The sequence below is a fragment of the Larus michahellis genome, chromosome 2 (assembly GCF_964199755.1).
Source record: "Larus michahellis chromosome 2, bLarMic1.1, whole genome shotgun sequence".
In the NCBI taxonomy this organism is placed as follows: Eukaryota; Metazoa; Chordata; class Aves; order Charadriiformes; family Laridae; genus Larus; species Larus michahellis.
Genome location: NC_133897.1, coordinates 37,589,637 through 37,605,377, shown reverse-complemented (window position 1 = coordinate 37,605,377; position 15,741 = coordinate 37,589,637). Strand labels below are relative to the sequence as shown.

At 40.1% G+C, this 15,741-nt stretch overlaps 1 protein-coding gene across 1 annotated transcript in view; it reads left to right on the top strand.

Annotated features, from left to right (window-relative positions):
* The first annotated feature begins 644 nt into the window (after nt 1-644).
* Nucleotides 645-15,741, top strand: part of SKAP2 (src kinase associated phosphoprotein 2) — a 121,141-nt gene continuing 106,044 nt past the window's right edge. Inside the window, exons 1-3 of the mRNA XM_074574899.1 lie at nt 645-835; nt 12,112-12,217; nt 14,604-14,629. Of these exons, the coding sequence (XP_074431000.1) occupies nt 787-835; nt 12,112-12,217; nt 14,604-14,629 (181 nt within the window). The 5' untranslated portion in view covers nt 645-786. The remainder of the gene's footprint in view (nt 836-12,111; nt 12,218-14,603; nt 14,630-15,741) is intronic.

Below are 15,741 nucleotides of genomic sequence, written 5' to 3'. Positions count from 1 at the left end.
CTGCCATCCCAAACCTCGACACTGGTAATGATGGTGGGTCTGCCATCCCAAACCCCGACACTGGCGATGACAGCTGGCCCAGAGGGAAGAGCAGGTACAGGGAGCTCCGTGCTGGACACCAGGGCTAACATTCTCTCCCTTATTCCCTTAGCAGCACCATCCTGCCTGCCAACTGGTAAGCTAAGGTCAGCACTGTGCTCCAAATGACGGCTGGAAAGATATTTGGAAGAAATCAGGTCCAAAATTTATCACTCTTCCTACCCAGCTCCCCTCCTGCCCCTGTGAGAGGAGGTTTGGGAAAGGTCTGGCGCTTGGGCGGGACAACAACGGACCAATCAGAGAGCAACTTCCGGGCATTCTCATCCAATAGCCAACTCCTCCTTGGTCTTCCCCGCTCCGGGGCGGAGGCGAGCAAGGGGAGCGCCATGTTCGATTCTGGCAAGAGGGAGGGGCCTGCACCGTGCCCTCATGCAAAATGGCGGCTGGCAGCGGTCACGTGGGAGGCTGTCCCTCGTGGCGGGGTGGGGGGGCCACCCAGCAGCGGGTACAAACATGGAGGCGAAAGCGCATGCGCGGCTCCGGAGGGCGGGGCGGAGGCGTGCCGCGGCCCCGCCTCGCGGCGCGAAGCCCCGCCCCCGTGTCTCGCGGCCGTGCCGTTGGCGGCCGAGGGGCGGGGCCTTCGCTTCCTCCCTGGCGGGGTCGCGCCGGTACCGGGGCCGGGCCCAGCCGTCGAGCCCCGCCCGAGAGGTGTCCCCGTCCGCCCGGCTGCCCCCCGCCGCCCTCAGCATGCAGGGCGCGCTCGCCATCCCCGAGGAGGTCTGCAGCCTCCTGGCAGGTAGGGCCCGCAGGGAGGGAGGGAAGGAGAGAGGGAGGAAGGGCTTCCCGGGGGGCGGGCGGAGGGGGGCGTGACGGGCCGGGGCAGCCGGGGCTCGCCCGGGGGGACCGGCCCTCGTGCCGCAGCCCCGGCGGAGCGCTCTTCAGCGGGCGCTGGGCGCCCTCGCTCCCTCTCCCTGGGTTCGGGGTTTCCCTCTCCGCGCCGCTCCCCCCCACCCCCCAACCCCGCCGGTTCCTCTCCCCCCGTTACTTCCTCCCGCTGACGCGGAGCTGCCGTTCCCTTCCCCGCGGCTGCTGGGCGCACCCGAAATGAGGAAGGAGAGCGGTCTGGCTCCCGCTGCCGGGCTGGCCGTCGGGCCTCGGGGAAGGAGGGAGGTGTTGGAGGGCTCTGGGAAGGGGGCAGGCGTTGGGCGGCTCTGCAGAGCCACCCCTGGGGCGGGAAGGCCTCTGGGGTGACAGGCGTGTGCGGCAGGGAGCGGAGGTGAGGCCCTGGCTTTGGCCGCCGAGGTGACCACTGAGCCGTGGGGTGAAGGTGTTTCTCCCCTTCAGGTGGTGACAGCGGCTCGGCCGGCGCTGTCGGGACTTAAACCGGGCTGCTGGGGTGCCGGCAGGGCCGCTTTCCCCTAATTAGCTGAAAAAATTCAAAACTTCCCCGCTAAACAGCTTAGGCTAATGTCCTCGAAGTGAATTAAGATGTTACTGAATTGCTGGCATATTGTCACATCAGTGAAATACGTCTGACACTGACTGTCTGTGCTCTTATGGATACATTGGAGCATAGGAACGAGATGGTTTCTCACCATGAAAAGTTATCAGCAATAGTATTAATAGAGACTTAAAACCACCAGTGATGTTTATTATCTTCAAGATTTATATTTTATTTTTTTAAAACTTATTTTTTTGCTGTCCATTAAGACAAATTGTATATTTCCAGTTTGAGTTTTCATTTATCTTCATGAAACGCTCATAAAGGGCTTTGCTGTCCTGAAACAATTTCAGTTTCAGTGGGAGTATATTTCTTTTGAGAACTTCTGTTTCTGCCACAGGAACCTGTGTAGCTCTGACTAAGCCATTCAAATTACCCATGCTTTTCACAGTCTTCCCTCTGAAATGAAGTACTTGATTACACGGCTGCTAAAATCTAGTGTAGCCCATCACCTTGGAAGACTGGGGTTTTTTTAATTTATTTTTTAAAGTTTGATTGTAAGAGTTAATACTACGGTTTGTAACTACGTTATTTGCAGATCATACCATCTATAGTAAAATCTGCATGAAAGGCCACCAGGAAAAAGCAAAGCTTCTGATTATTTCTTCTCATGGCATAAATTCTTAATCATTAAAAAAAAAATTAAAAAATTAGTCTTAAAGAGCCTTTCCAAACCTTGGTAGTTTCTGGGGTATTACTGTATTCTGGACCTTACGATCACATGAAGTATGTGTTTGTGTGTGTTCGGAGCTATTTTCACTGGGTGAAGCTGATCTTGAAACTCTTCAATGTTTTAAGTGCTTTTAGGATTTTTTTGGGGAGCAGGGTGTGATGCAAATGTGATCATTCCAGACTATGATTTGTTTTTTTGTCATGGTGCCTCGTTTACACAACTTGTCCATCTCCCTGTCTTTATCCAGTCTCCCATGGAAAGAGTGATACAAAGGTTTGTATTTTGAAGTGAAACGAGAACACCTATTTTCCCTCAAGGAAATATATTCTTTCAGAGTCACTGTGATCAATGGCCTAAGTGATACACAGGTATCCAGTGTTTGTACAGTTTATACAACTTCAGCTTTTCTGGAAGAAAACAAGATGGTTACTTTAGTTACTGAAGTTAAGAGGAGAATGGAATGGTTTACCAATGATGTTTAAATCTTTGGTTTATTATTATGGTAGTATAAAAGACTAATACAACTCTACAACTGTAATGGTAATATTTTCAACTTAATTTACGTTCACATACACTTTTGGTTTGGGACTTAGTGCAAAATGAGCTTAAAACTTTTATGACTGTAATTATGGAGTAAGCAGAAATCTAGCAGGGTGGAGATGGGGGTGGTGAGGAACAACTAATAGTTTGTAACTTTTAATCCTTGCTTGATGAATTATCAAAGGGAAACAAATGTAACAATAACTATGGTTATGCAATGTAAAAATTCAATAACCTGATTCCTTTTATAAAGTTTGTGTATATTACCTTAACCTCTCCTTCCTTTTTTTTTTTTTTTATACTACCAGTAAAGTGCATGAAAGTTAGAAACTAGAGTAGTTCTGACTGTGTAAGCAGTTCTTTCACTCATATGTTTAGGTTCTCATAATCTTTACTTATGTAGTCTCCTGCTTCTTTTTGCTCAAACTATTCATGTAGTGAAGATGTATGGTAATGGAGGAAAGAAGGGAGCTCTGTAATATCTTTACTATTCATTAAGCAACCCTTACACAATACAAAGACTGCAATGAGTAGATAGTTATTAATTTCTGCATGTTCTTCTTCGAGGGTGCTTCTTAATGTATTATTTTAATGGCTCACAAGTATTGATTCATCACCTCTTTGAGATGAGGGAATATTGTTTTCCCGTCGGTAAAATTAGTGTAATAAACAAGATGTGATCTGGGGTCGCAAAAAATAATCAATGGTGAAACAGAATTAGAATTCAAATCCACCTGCTTCCATGCTGTGCTGATTTCTCCAGAAAATAATGTGAGTTGGATGTCTATATTCAGTGGCCATTACGAGTGCTGGGCAGTTCTTCATATCAGGTTCTGTTGAGAACATGCAGTTAATGTCTAGCAACAAGCACCCTTTTTTTAGCTTGATAGTCGCATAGCAGTGAGGCAGTGAAAGATACAAAATCTTATAAATATTTTGCTCTTCCTCCTTTCCTTGGTCTTTTTGCCTACTATTTCCAACGACTGCAACAAGTGGAGGAGTGATCATATGGATTTCCTTATCCCTTGATTGATTGTTGGAGTCCCGTCCACCCACTATGCTGAACAAGTAGGGGTCCTACTGGAAAACATACTAAGTGCTCCTGTAGTTAAACATGGTGATAATGGGCATAAACACACCGGGGGATGAAGTAAAGTTGCACAGGAAACTTTCTGACTTGTGAGTGCTTTACTTTGAACCTAAACAATATTATATCTTTTAACGCAAAAACAAATTCTGTCACACATGCTGGCAGGGTCATTACAATTTCATGTCAGTGGTGCTGAAATGTTCCAGGCAGAAGCACAGCTTGAGCTCAGGGCTGACTGTATTAGTTGGAAACAGGAGGAAGCTGTTTCTGTAAAGTTGAAGGGGAAGGATCAGTGTGGCGATGGGCTTAATGCAGAGGATGGTTAGGGTTTCACAATCCCATCCTCTCTCCTCTGACTTTTTCAAGTGGTGGGAGGGAAACACTAGAGATGGAAACAGAGTCCTCTAGTCATGAGTTAAACTTCTGGTGGGAGAACAAAGTCATTTTGTTGCTCTCTCATCTCCCTTTTTACACCTGGGAGGTGTGTGGTAGTGTATGTACCTTCTTCGTTCCCTTCCTGTGTCTCTGCACCTTTTAGATGATGCTTGAGATTTTGGAATTTAGTGAAGGAAGCCCAACACCACTGTGCCTTTTTTTCTTTTGAAAAGGCATCCTCTGTCATGTTTGTATGTTCAGGATCTTTCTGTAGGTGCTTGGCAAAGTGGGATGTTACCTTTTTTATTATTTTTTTTCTTTTTTCTTGCTGTCAAATTATTATTGGTTATGTAAATTGTTGGAGGCCTGTTCATTTTTATTTTTCCTTACTCTTTGATTCACGCTCTTAAGTTTTGGCTTGTCCATAGCTGAGAAGGATTTCAGAGGCTGCTCCTTCCCCAAAGGCATATTATTTCTCCTGTAATGTAAATCAGACTGGTTGCTTCAGTCATCTCGACTGGAAAAAAATAAATTCTTGAGTCTTTTCAGTAGAGGAGATTTAGTTGTTGGCGTTAAGAATTCTTTATTTTTTTAGAAGTTTTTGATGGTGTCGTGATCATTAGATGCGTGTATTGTTTACCATTTCCCTCTTCGTGACACCTGTGATTGGGTCCTATTGTTTTTTTTTTAAATTCAGTTTTCCTTTCACACTTCGCAGTATTTCCAGTTTGAATCTTCTGTATTCATATTTTAAAAGTTACAAAGATTTTTTTCCTATGAAAATGGAAGAAAACTCTCTCTAGTTCATATGGAACCTTATATCCAGTCCCAATATCCATTTTCCTTGTTCTACTGAACAAAAACCCAAAACCAAACAGAAACCAATGTTCTTGCCCTAGAGACCACTTCCACCCCGATATTATTCAGTTTGTTTAAATGCTTACACATGTTGTCCAAAATGCCTTTTTTTCAATGTGATTCCTCTAATTTTTTTCTTCAAATTAGTATTGTTTACCCACTTGTTTAGTTGCATCCTCCGAAATGGCATGCAGAAGAGGACAAGGCAAGAAAACTAGAAGATGGTGGATCCAGTGCATGAGTTTAATTTTGTTTACCTTTTATTTTTGGGCACTACGGTAGTTATATTTACTCCTGATGCCCAGAAAACTTAACTGCCCTTTTTTGACCTCCTCATCAGCTGTTGGACTTGCTCGTTACATTCCTGTCATAGGAATAGCCACCTAGGTTCAGTGTAGCTCTTCTTCATTGGCTGATTCAATTTTAAAAGGATACTGTTATTTTAAACTTTACTCTTTGTTTTAAAATATCATTTTTCACATTTCCAAGGCTTTAACGAATGCCGGTTCTTGCTGAAGAATCTATCTTTACAAGATAAACCAGGGTGATTGTTGTAGACATCTTCTAAGTAGGTGTGTATTTACAGCTTTTGTAATATATACGTATTTCAGTAGTAATAGAATAAGTATGGAAACAGTGAGGTGAAAAAATGCACAGAGGCATTCCTGGTAAGAAATAACCTCCAGTGATTTGAAACATAGTTCAATTGTCTCTGCCATAAATTTGAGAATAAGTGTCATATACGGGTGATAAAAATGGCATAGGCTATTTTTTATATACTCATTATTCACTTAGTTTGTCTTTTTCAATTAACGTGGAGTCTATCTTTCTCATCTGACTGGGTTTACGTTTCTTTCATAATCATATGTCAACAAACCACAATAGATGCAGCATAATGTGGCATACAGTGTAAATCTTTAGGTTAATCCTTAACATTTTTTTATTATAGTTCATTTGGAATCACTTTGTAACTTGATCATGATTTGTACTGGTGTGGTTTTTTTCATGCTATGCTTAATATGTTACAGCTTGATCTTTTCTCACCTCTTTAATGTAGACAGAGGATGCTCAACTACTCAGTCAATGAGATTAGATACATTTTGAGATTAGATATGCTTGATTATAATTTTTTTTTTTTAAGCTTCTTAAAAGAGTTGTCTTATCTGTTTACTTAATTTGAGGAGTCTTAGCACTCTGGGTGTACTGCTTTCTAAATCACTAAAGAAACTGTTGAGTGTCAACGTTTGTCATGATACTCTTTTTGTATGTGTCAGCATGGCAAGATAGCCCTGCTTTTGGGGATTTAAGGTACAGCAGTTTATGCAGGCCAAACTTTCCAGGATTTTGCACTAAAAGGAATGCTCACCTACTTGTTAGGCTGGATCAATGCAGTATTTTTTAGACATCTTAGTGTGTCAGTCATTTTTATTTTATATCGTGTGCTCTGTTTCTGTGTAAGTGTGTGTATATATATATATTATATTTTTTTTTTTTAAAAGACAGTGTAGCAAACTCTGGAGAGAGACTTTTAAGTATAGTTCGGAAGGAAAGGGGAGAGCAGAAGCAAGATCCTGATATTTCTTGATTCAAGAGGACAGGCAGTCACGGATATTGCTTGATCTCTGCTTCAGACGGGGAACTACTAGAGAGAGTCCATCACAGGGCAAGAAAGATGATTGAGGGATCACAGCATCTCCCTTATGAGGAAAGGCTGAGAGCTGGGACTCTTCGGCCTGGAGAAGAGAAGGCTGAGGGGAGACATTAATGTTTACAAGTATCTAAAGGGTGGGTTTAAGGAGGATGGAGCCAGACTCTTTTCAGTGGTTCCCAGTAACAGGACGAGGGGTAATGGGTACAAGCTGGAACATAGGCAGTTCCGATCAAATATGAGAAAAATCTTCTTTACGGTGAGGGTGACAGAGCACTGGAACAGGCTGCCCAGGGAGGTTGTGGAGTCCCCTTCTCTGGAGACATTCAAGACCTGCCTGGATGCAGTCCTGAGTAATGTGCTCTAGGCAATCCTGCTTTAGCAGGGGAGTTGGACTAGATGATTTCTAGAGGTCCCTTCCAACTCTGAAAATTCCGTCATTCTGTGATTTGTATTCAGGCCTGTTCCCTATTAATGAACTGCATGAAAACTTTGAAATCAAATTAATTAATTGTTTTCTAATGCCAGCCCATGTGAAGTTGAAAGATACGTGGCAGTCTGTTTAATGTTGGTGGCTTTGGACAGTGTGTGTGCACAAATGTGCCTAGCTTGCAGCTACCTTCCAAAATTCTCTGGCCTGCCTCCTCAAATTCTCTGGCTTGCAGCCAGCTTTTGGCTACCTCAGTCCTTGAGGCAGAGGAGAGAGATGGAAAAGGCTGGTGTCTGGAGGAATTGTTCTGCTGATCTGCCATTCCCTTCTTCTGTGACTGGCAGTGCATCCACCAGGTGACTCCGTGCAAGTGTCCCTTGTCAGATGACGGATGCGTGTCCAGCCCCAAATCAGGAGCCTGCATTCTCCTCGGGTCACAAGCAGGGACACACGCGTGCCCTGCCATGTGAGTGGAAACACACCTATCTCGTTGCCAGTTTATAGTTGTTCTCTGTCACTTGAATGGCATGAACTCATCACGTGATGAAGAAGTGACTAACTGTCTGATAATGTGATAGACAACATGTTGGTTTTCTATAGAAGGAGAGGAGAAAGGAAGACCCAGAGCACAGTCTTTGAGTGCCTCTCTGAGAGTCTGTTTGGCCCACCCTGACACAAAAATGAGGTAGTTCTGTCCTAAGTATGTTTGTTTATTAAGTGTGACTTATGATCACGATATTAAACCTTGTAAACAACAAAACTGCTATGATTTGTTATGATTAGCTCTCTTTACCGCAGCACTTGCTTTGGGCTAAAAATTTACGACATTCTGGAAAAAGCCCATCTGCGTAGTTTCAGCCTTCATTAAAGAAAATATCCCATAAGACTTAAAACAATGAAAAACTTGTAGTGTTGTCTGTTTATAATCACTGGAGTAAGGAGAACCACAAACTATTTTAACAATGAAAAGAGAAATAAATCTTAGCTTTTTTCCTTGTGAAAGGAATGTAGATGAAAATGAAATTAAAATGGCCTTTTAGTTTTTGACTGTTGTATGAACTGGCCGTTATCTTTGAGCTGTATGAGCTGGTTGAAGTGGACAGAGCTAGACTGTGGTGTGACTTCCCTTTTCTGTCAGTTTGTAACCTGTATTGACAGAGCAGTTTGTGAGTGGATCGTATCAATCGGATCTTTCAGTTCAGCAGCTACAGTTCATTTCTGGAGGCAAATAATTTCTCCAGGGTATGGTTCAGACAAAGTTAAAATCATGAGCTTTAAGAAACAGAGCAACAAATATGGGTATTGAAGCTATCAGGCAGTCTAACACAGAAGCTTAAAAAAAGTTGAGATGCTGAATAGGTTCCCAAAGTTTATTTCTCTTTGAAATTTTAGTCTTTTCAGAGAAAACAGCTGAGTCTCTGCAATGTGTGATACTAAACAGCTGCTTAGTTTGTTAGAAACAAACAATTTATGGAGACAGATAATTTGTTTTGCTTGTTGTGTGGTAGCTGGTTAGTAAAAGTGCTTTTAAGTCACCAATCTGTTCAAAGAGGTTTTCTTTTTGGAGTTTACCATATTACTTTTTAAATTCCTCAATGCACCAACTGCTACTGAAGCATGAAACACACACATCTACACTCGAGTAGTTGTGACTAGTTTACGCTTTTCTGTATAGCATTAAACTAGTAGAGGAGAGAGCAATTTTTGGATTGTCTTGGAGAAGGAAGAGCAAGTTAAGTGACTAGCAGTGAGAAATGGGTAGGTAGATTTTGCTGCATCTGTCTGAAGTTCACTGTATGAAACTTGTATCTGTCATACCGAAGTCCTCAGTTCTGTTCTTGTTCCGAGGTAAATCACTTTGTGGAATGCCATAGAAATTGCGTGAACATTTCTTTATGTTAAGCCGCCAATGAAGCTCTTTCTAAGAGCAGATAGTGCTTCCATGCTCTTCCATAGTGTGGAAGTACAGGTAGTGAAGAGATGATCATAACTTAGATAACTTCCTTGCTTCTTGTCCAGAGGAGCTTAGGATAAGTTACTTATCTCATGTGCATCTGGCACATCCTGGGTGGATTTACAATGCTAGATCAGAAGGTGGCTTGAGCAAGATATATAACATTCTGTGTAATTGTGAGTAGATAAGAAAATCTATGATACTGTAAAGTGTAATTTTCCAAGTGTATTGCTTCTTTAGCATCCTGTTGAAGATCACGTGTACGTCAGGTCTGTCTTCATCTTTTGGGGTTGTGATGAATCAAGCTATATGCTCTCTCTGGACATATGGAAGTAATAGTATTCCATGATGAGTACAGTACATTCTGTTTGTGGCTACCTAAGCTCACAGAACTTGTTTTACAGTGTCACAGGAGAGGGAAGCCATCCCAAGGAAATCTTCTCCGTAACTGCTGCTGCTGTTTAGAAAAAACAAGCTTATCAGGAGCTTGTGCATGCTTGCTTGCTTTCTGTCTCTCTCTTTCCCCCCTCTCCTCCAGCTCATTACCTACTTTTGCTGAGAATAGATGGAGCATCTGCTTCAGCCCTGTACCTCCATGGTTGAAAATTCTGCATTATTTTGGCTTTTGAAGTTCAGACTTTTCCAGAAAAGAACAGATTTTGTCAACAATATATTTAGTCCTCAAATTTTTGTATCAACAGTGCATTCTAAGCCAGAAGTGGTAATTCTTGCTTCTGATAACATAATTAAGGAGTATGTGGAGGAAAGAAACCAAATTATCTTGATGTTTGTGTTTGAAAAAAGCTTTGAGAGTCAGTCAAAACCAAGACGACTGAGTTCTCAGCTGGGTTTTGAGCTTTTCCAGGAAGTGAAAAAGCCCACTGACTTCAAATGAAGACTGTTGAGGCAAAGTTCTGTGATTAATTACTGTCCAAAGATTACTGTGCAAGCATCGCTTCTTATTTATAAACATGACTAATTCCTCTAAGCTTTTGCATATTGCTGCTTAGGTAGAACTTTGAAGCTGCTATCTAATTTTTGAAACAAATATGTAAAAGTATGAAGGAACAAATATTTAATCGGCATGTCCCTCCCAGAGTGAAAGGTTGATCTGTGCTGGAAAATCCTGTTGGGTTTCATTGAGGGGAAAAAAACTGTTGGTGTTTCCCCCCCGCCCCCCGAGTAGTGAAAGTATCGGGTCTTTTGACCTAAGGGTGGTTTTGTGGGTGGCCAATATCTTGGGATTGCATGGCTCCTGATTTTCCTGCTTCATCAGAAATCACAATCATTGGAATTTATGAAGATGCATACATTTTCTGTGGGTTAGACTAAAACGTTTCCAGGGATGCTTAGTTTATGGCATAGAGGCTGTTGGGGATGTTTCTGGAGGATTCATTAATACACGTTAAGTGCCTTTCCTTCTGTCCTTTTAAAGAAGGAATGCCATAGAACTGAGTGTGGGTCCCCCCTCTTCAGGACTGCTTTGGAAAATATTATGGGGAGGGGGATCAATATCATTCTTCAGAACTCTATAACACTTTACAAAATGAAGATTTTGCCACATTTTGTGATGACAGCAAGCCAATCTAAATGTCTATATCATAATCTAGGAAATTATTTATAAAGAATTAAATCTTTGTAATAGCTATGCTAGCATTCTCAAAGAGTAACTTTTGACTTAATTTGTTGTCTTGCAGCCTGTAATATAAAGTGGGATATGTTTCTGTTGAACATTGAACATCTGTTTTCTAAAAAAAAAAAAACAAAAAAACAAAACCCAAGGCAATTAAGGCTTTCAGTTAGGAACTCTGCAGTAAATATTCATTTAATGTTGTTTTAAAATGTAAATTTTTGCATGTAAACATTTGAGTATGTAATCGGTTGTTTAGTATTTCCATTACAAAAAAGGAACGTCACATCTGATTTGAGAAGTTACAGGATTAAAATTGTACTATCCGTACCTATTGGCATCTACACAGATTGAGCCAAAGTATGTTTGTGTAGGGGGGCAGGCACCATGTGGGTGTGTTTGTTACTTACATATGCTTTCCGTTATTCAATTAATAGTTATTATCCAGAAATTTAAATTAACATGCGTGATTTTTTGTTCATACTTCGACTTTTCATTTTTCGGGATAATCATATGTTGATTGGTAACTATATGAAATTTTTACAGTTGGTTTTGGCAATTATTTTTGTTAACCAAGAAGACATACTATTGGAGGAGTTATGTTCCCCCACATTCTCAGTCACTGCGTTGTTTTTACCCTATGGAATGGATATTTATTATATCACAAAGAACGATGGTAACTTTTATGGAATGCTTTGATTGTACAAGACTATATAAACATATGTTCTGGATAAGAATAAAAAAATACAATGCAAGTTAGAGCCTTAGTTTGTGATTCTAGTAGTGCAGGTATGCTTAACTTCAAGTGCACGCTTGGGCTTGACTCCTTTGATACAATTATTGTGCCTACCTAATCGTTTGCAGTATTAAGGCTTTGGATATGAACTTTTAGTCAAATAGGGAGTTCAGAGGCAATGTGAGAACATTTGAAAATACTGTAAGCAGTAAGTGACCTATATAAGTAGCTGGGTACATGTTACTGCTGAAATAATGAATTACTCAACCACTTTTGTAACTTGAACTTCTGATATAACATGACAGTAATACATGCGTAAAGGCTATTTCCATGTTTTAGCTTTATCCCTTACTTTAGGTGATGGAAAGTAATTGTTATAGTACTGCAATTTATTAGGACTTACGTGGCATAATTAAGTGAGCAAGAATCAAATGTCACCATAGGATTTGCTGTGCTAAGCATAAGTAGATCAGGGAACAAATGTATCGCATTTAGAATCTGAAATGTCCATTAACTACGCTGTGTGTAGGCCTGAAAATAATTTTCTTAGTTTTTTCACAGTAGTATCAGGACAAACTCATTACGGCAGTATTTATCTTTTTTTTTAAGGTGTATTTCTTTTTTCTTCTTTATTTAGATATTGACACATTTATTTCCCAGACGCTAAAAGGAGAAAATCTATCCAAGAAAGCAAAAGAAAAAAGGGAAGTTCTTCTTAAGAAGATAAAAGAGGTTAAGGCAAGGTAAGTAAGCTTCATGGCTTTAATATGTTATAAAGTCGCTTACTGATAACTTAAGTTTTTATAGTCTTTTAATAACCATTAACCATGAAAAATCTCTCTAGATCCTGATTTTTGTCGAATAATCCGCATGGGTTCAAGTCTTTATATCTTTCTCAAAGCAGCTACAATTTAGTAAGAAATGGGAGCAGAAGGATTTGTCCCATTTGAATTGCAGTAATATTCTGAACCCTGATTGCAAGCTGGATGGGTAGAGCTTGCCTTCACCTCTGCTTTGTAAGATTCATTAAAATATGAGAAATATAATGCATTGATAATACGAATGAGCATATCACCATGTCACCATACCCAGCTGGTATAAAACAGCATAATTCAAAGTTGATTTTGCTTTACTGTATATTCTGTTGTTTAGCTATGTCTGTAATGGAAAATTGAAATGCAACTGCAAATTATTTGTAGATCCTAAGTTTTTTTTCAGCAGTGTTAAAATAGTGAAGTACTATGACAGAGCAAGCAGAGGGTTGTGGTTGTTGTTTTTTTTTTTTGTTGTTGGGTTTTTTTAATGTTTGTTTTTTTTAATATCAGGTATGATTTAAGATTCTGTTCTGTTGTGTTTTTAATTTCAGTCATACAATTCAGCTAAAGAGGTTTGGCTGTAGTTTTATTTGTGCTACAAAATTTTCTTTGCAAAATCTTTTTTCTTACAACTCTAATCAACTAGAATATAATCTAGTACTTGCTGTTCTTTTCCCATTGTTGTTTCCAAAGTGTTTTTCTACTGATTACTCCTGTTGGGTATCTCCTTGCCCTTGCTTTGATGACATGCTTCTGCCTCTGTGGCAACTTGTTTACAATTTGAAAGACAGCACAATCATTTGGCGAGGGCATCATTCTTTGTATCACACTAACTGCAGGAAGCCATGAGATACGTCCCAAAGTCTTGTAATTGAAGATTTGTATGCCTTTGATTCAGGCTACAAATGCTTAGTGATCTACTTTTTTTTTATTATTATTATTTTTTTATTAAGGAACCAGGATTTTCTTTCTCTCTCTATTTTTTTTTTTTGCTTTCCCTTTTAGGTTATTGAGCTAACTGAGACTGTACAGATGACTTGCAGATACAGCACTACTGACTTTTTTTCTTCAGTCTTATGACTCAACTATGGTTTTTTGAATGATGAAATATCAAAGGAGGGAACTTGCAGTTACGAGCACAGTTGACACCGAATCCTTTGCTGTTCACTTACATGATCCTATGATTTCACGCCTTGTTTTAATTTCTAATTCCTTCCTCATCTCCTGTGATGTTATTCACTGTTAACAGTGTTTTACTTTTCATGCAGGCTACAAAATATATGCATTTTGTAGTTGTCTTTGTTTTTTTGCATCCCACGTACCAGGCTGTGCTTAGCTATTACTGCTACTTGCCATGCAGGATTTCTTAGATCTGGACTTTTATCTCTGTTTGCATATCTCGGTTTCTTATCCCTAGACCCTTCCTTTCTCTCCTGCTCATTACTTGTAAGCATCTCTTTACTGACTAGCTTAATGCATGCACTACTGCTTATTGTCCATAAAGATGGTCTTGACAGCTGCATTTTATTTGCCAGTTATTTCTGGTGAAATCCTCTTCTTTTGACATAAACTGTAGTCCATGCCTGGTTTTTGGGGTGCCATCTTACATAACCCTGTCCTGATTATTTATCTTTATACATAAAACTGTATCCCGTGATTATTTTAGTTTCTGAAATATCAAGATTTAGCTCTGAAGAAACAGCAGTTTTTCCCTCTGGGATGACAGAATTTTATTTTATTCTTTTTAGGCATGAAATAAGTTGAGATCTTCTTATCTGAAATTTTTTTTTTTTATTTAGGCATGCATTAGCTTTTAAATTTCTACTTAATAATTAATATCTTTTAATTTGGATTTCGTAAATTTCTGCAGCTAAACACACTATTTGTGGATTTTTTTTCCCCCCCACTGACCACGTTATTTAAAAGTACACTTAGTGGCTTTTACTTGGGCCCAAAACTTTTTCAAATATGTTAACATTTAGGAGGTTTACTAAAATTAAAGATGCTTTTGTATGCTAATACCTTAAGATATCTGAGTAGATGTATATTCCTAGAAAATGCTGCTCTATCTGAGTTTGGTTTTGTTCAAGTTTTCTTTTGAAATGACTGGGGATTCTCTCAATTGCAACGGCAAAGGAAAAGCTGAGTAAATATTTTAGCCAAAAAAAAAGACTTAAAAATTATTAATGAAAACTTGCAACACTAAGTTTCAACTACAAAACTTGTTGAACGCCAGTAATTGTTCTATGCTGTGTTCTAGTACTGTGGATTTGCAAGAGTTTATGTTGTTTCTTCTTTTTTTTTTTTTCTGCAGTTATCCTCAAGAATTCCAGGATAAAGGTAAATCTCGTGCTTTTTTTTTTTTCCTCCCATACTCTGTTGTATTTGTGCCCACTTGACGGGCTGCGGGTGGGATCCGCAGAAGATGCTGGTGGCCGGGGGGCTCTGGAGGCCGAGGGGGCTGCTCCCCCTGCTGAGGGACGCGGGGAAGAGCTGCCCGGCTGCAAAGCTCTCGCTAAACCATCGCTCCTGCATTAAACACGCCTGAGAACACTTACTGAGGAAAAGATTAGTTTAGAAATATAGTTCAGAATTTAATATAAATGGAGCTGCTTGTGTCTGGCGTAATTAGCAATAGTGTAGTATTGCAAAAGACCGTGAGATACAGGTGCGGTGTTTTGTTTTTTTTTTTCAGAGGAAATATATGCAAAGCAGCTGGTTTAGGAGATAAAATTTTAATAGGGATAACTTATTTCAGCCTTTTTTTTCTTAACATTGCAAAAGTTTTCAATTCCATAGTGATGTTTCTTTAACCTTTTAATAGGATCATCTAGTGGCAATATGATATTGGCTTTCGATCGTCACTGAATGAATGTTTTCATAGTGCAGCGGGAGCTCAGACCTTTAGTTGGAGAGGAGACAATTTAGTGGGCGAGTAACGAAAACTGAAGTGTGGGTTATCTATTGTCTTCTAGTGGAGTTAAAACAAAGCGGCAGGGTTCAGTTTAGAGAAGAGTGAAGAGTTTGTTGCTACAGTGTTCTGTTCTGTAACTAAACCTGGAAGGGCTCTTATTTCCATGATACTAATTCTTGAGGTCATGACCTACAGCCTGTGGATGCTGGTATGAGGGTCACAGTGTGAGGTCAAAAAAGCCTATGCAAAGCTTCACTTTTTGCAGTTGAAGGACTGTCTGTTTCTGGACAAGGAGGTTCAAATGTGTAGGCTACAGCGTGCCTCCTGATAAAGTGAAAATACGTAAGTCATATTAGGCAAGTAATGCTGTAACAAGGCACAAAAAGTTTCTACAGTTCTTATCCCTTTTTAAGTCAAGCTATATAGCCATAACAGTTCAACTGAAAGAGAAAATACAACTTGGAACTTCCCAAAGATTGCCAAGATTTTGTAACCTTGAGCTATATGATTCTTTAACAATTATATTAAAATAATTTGC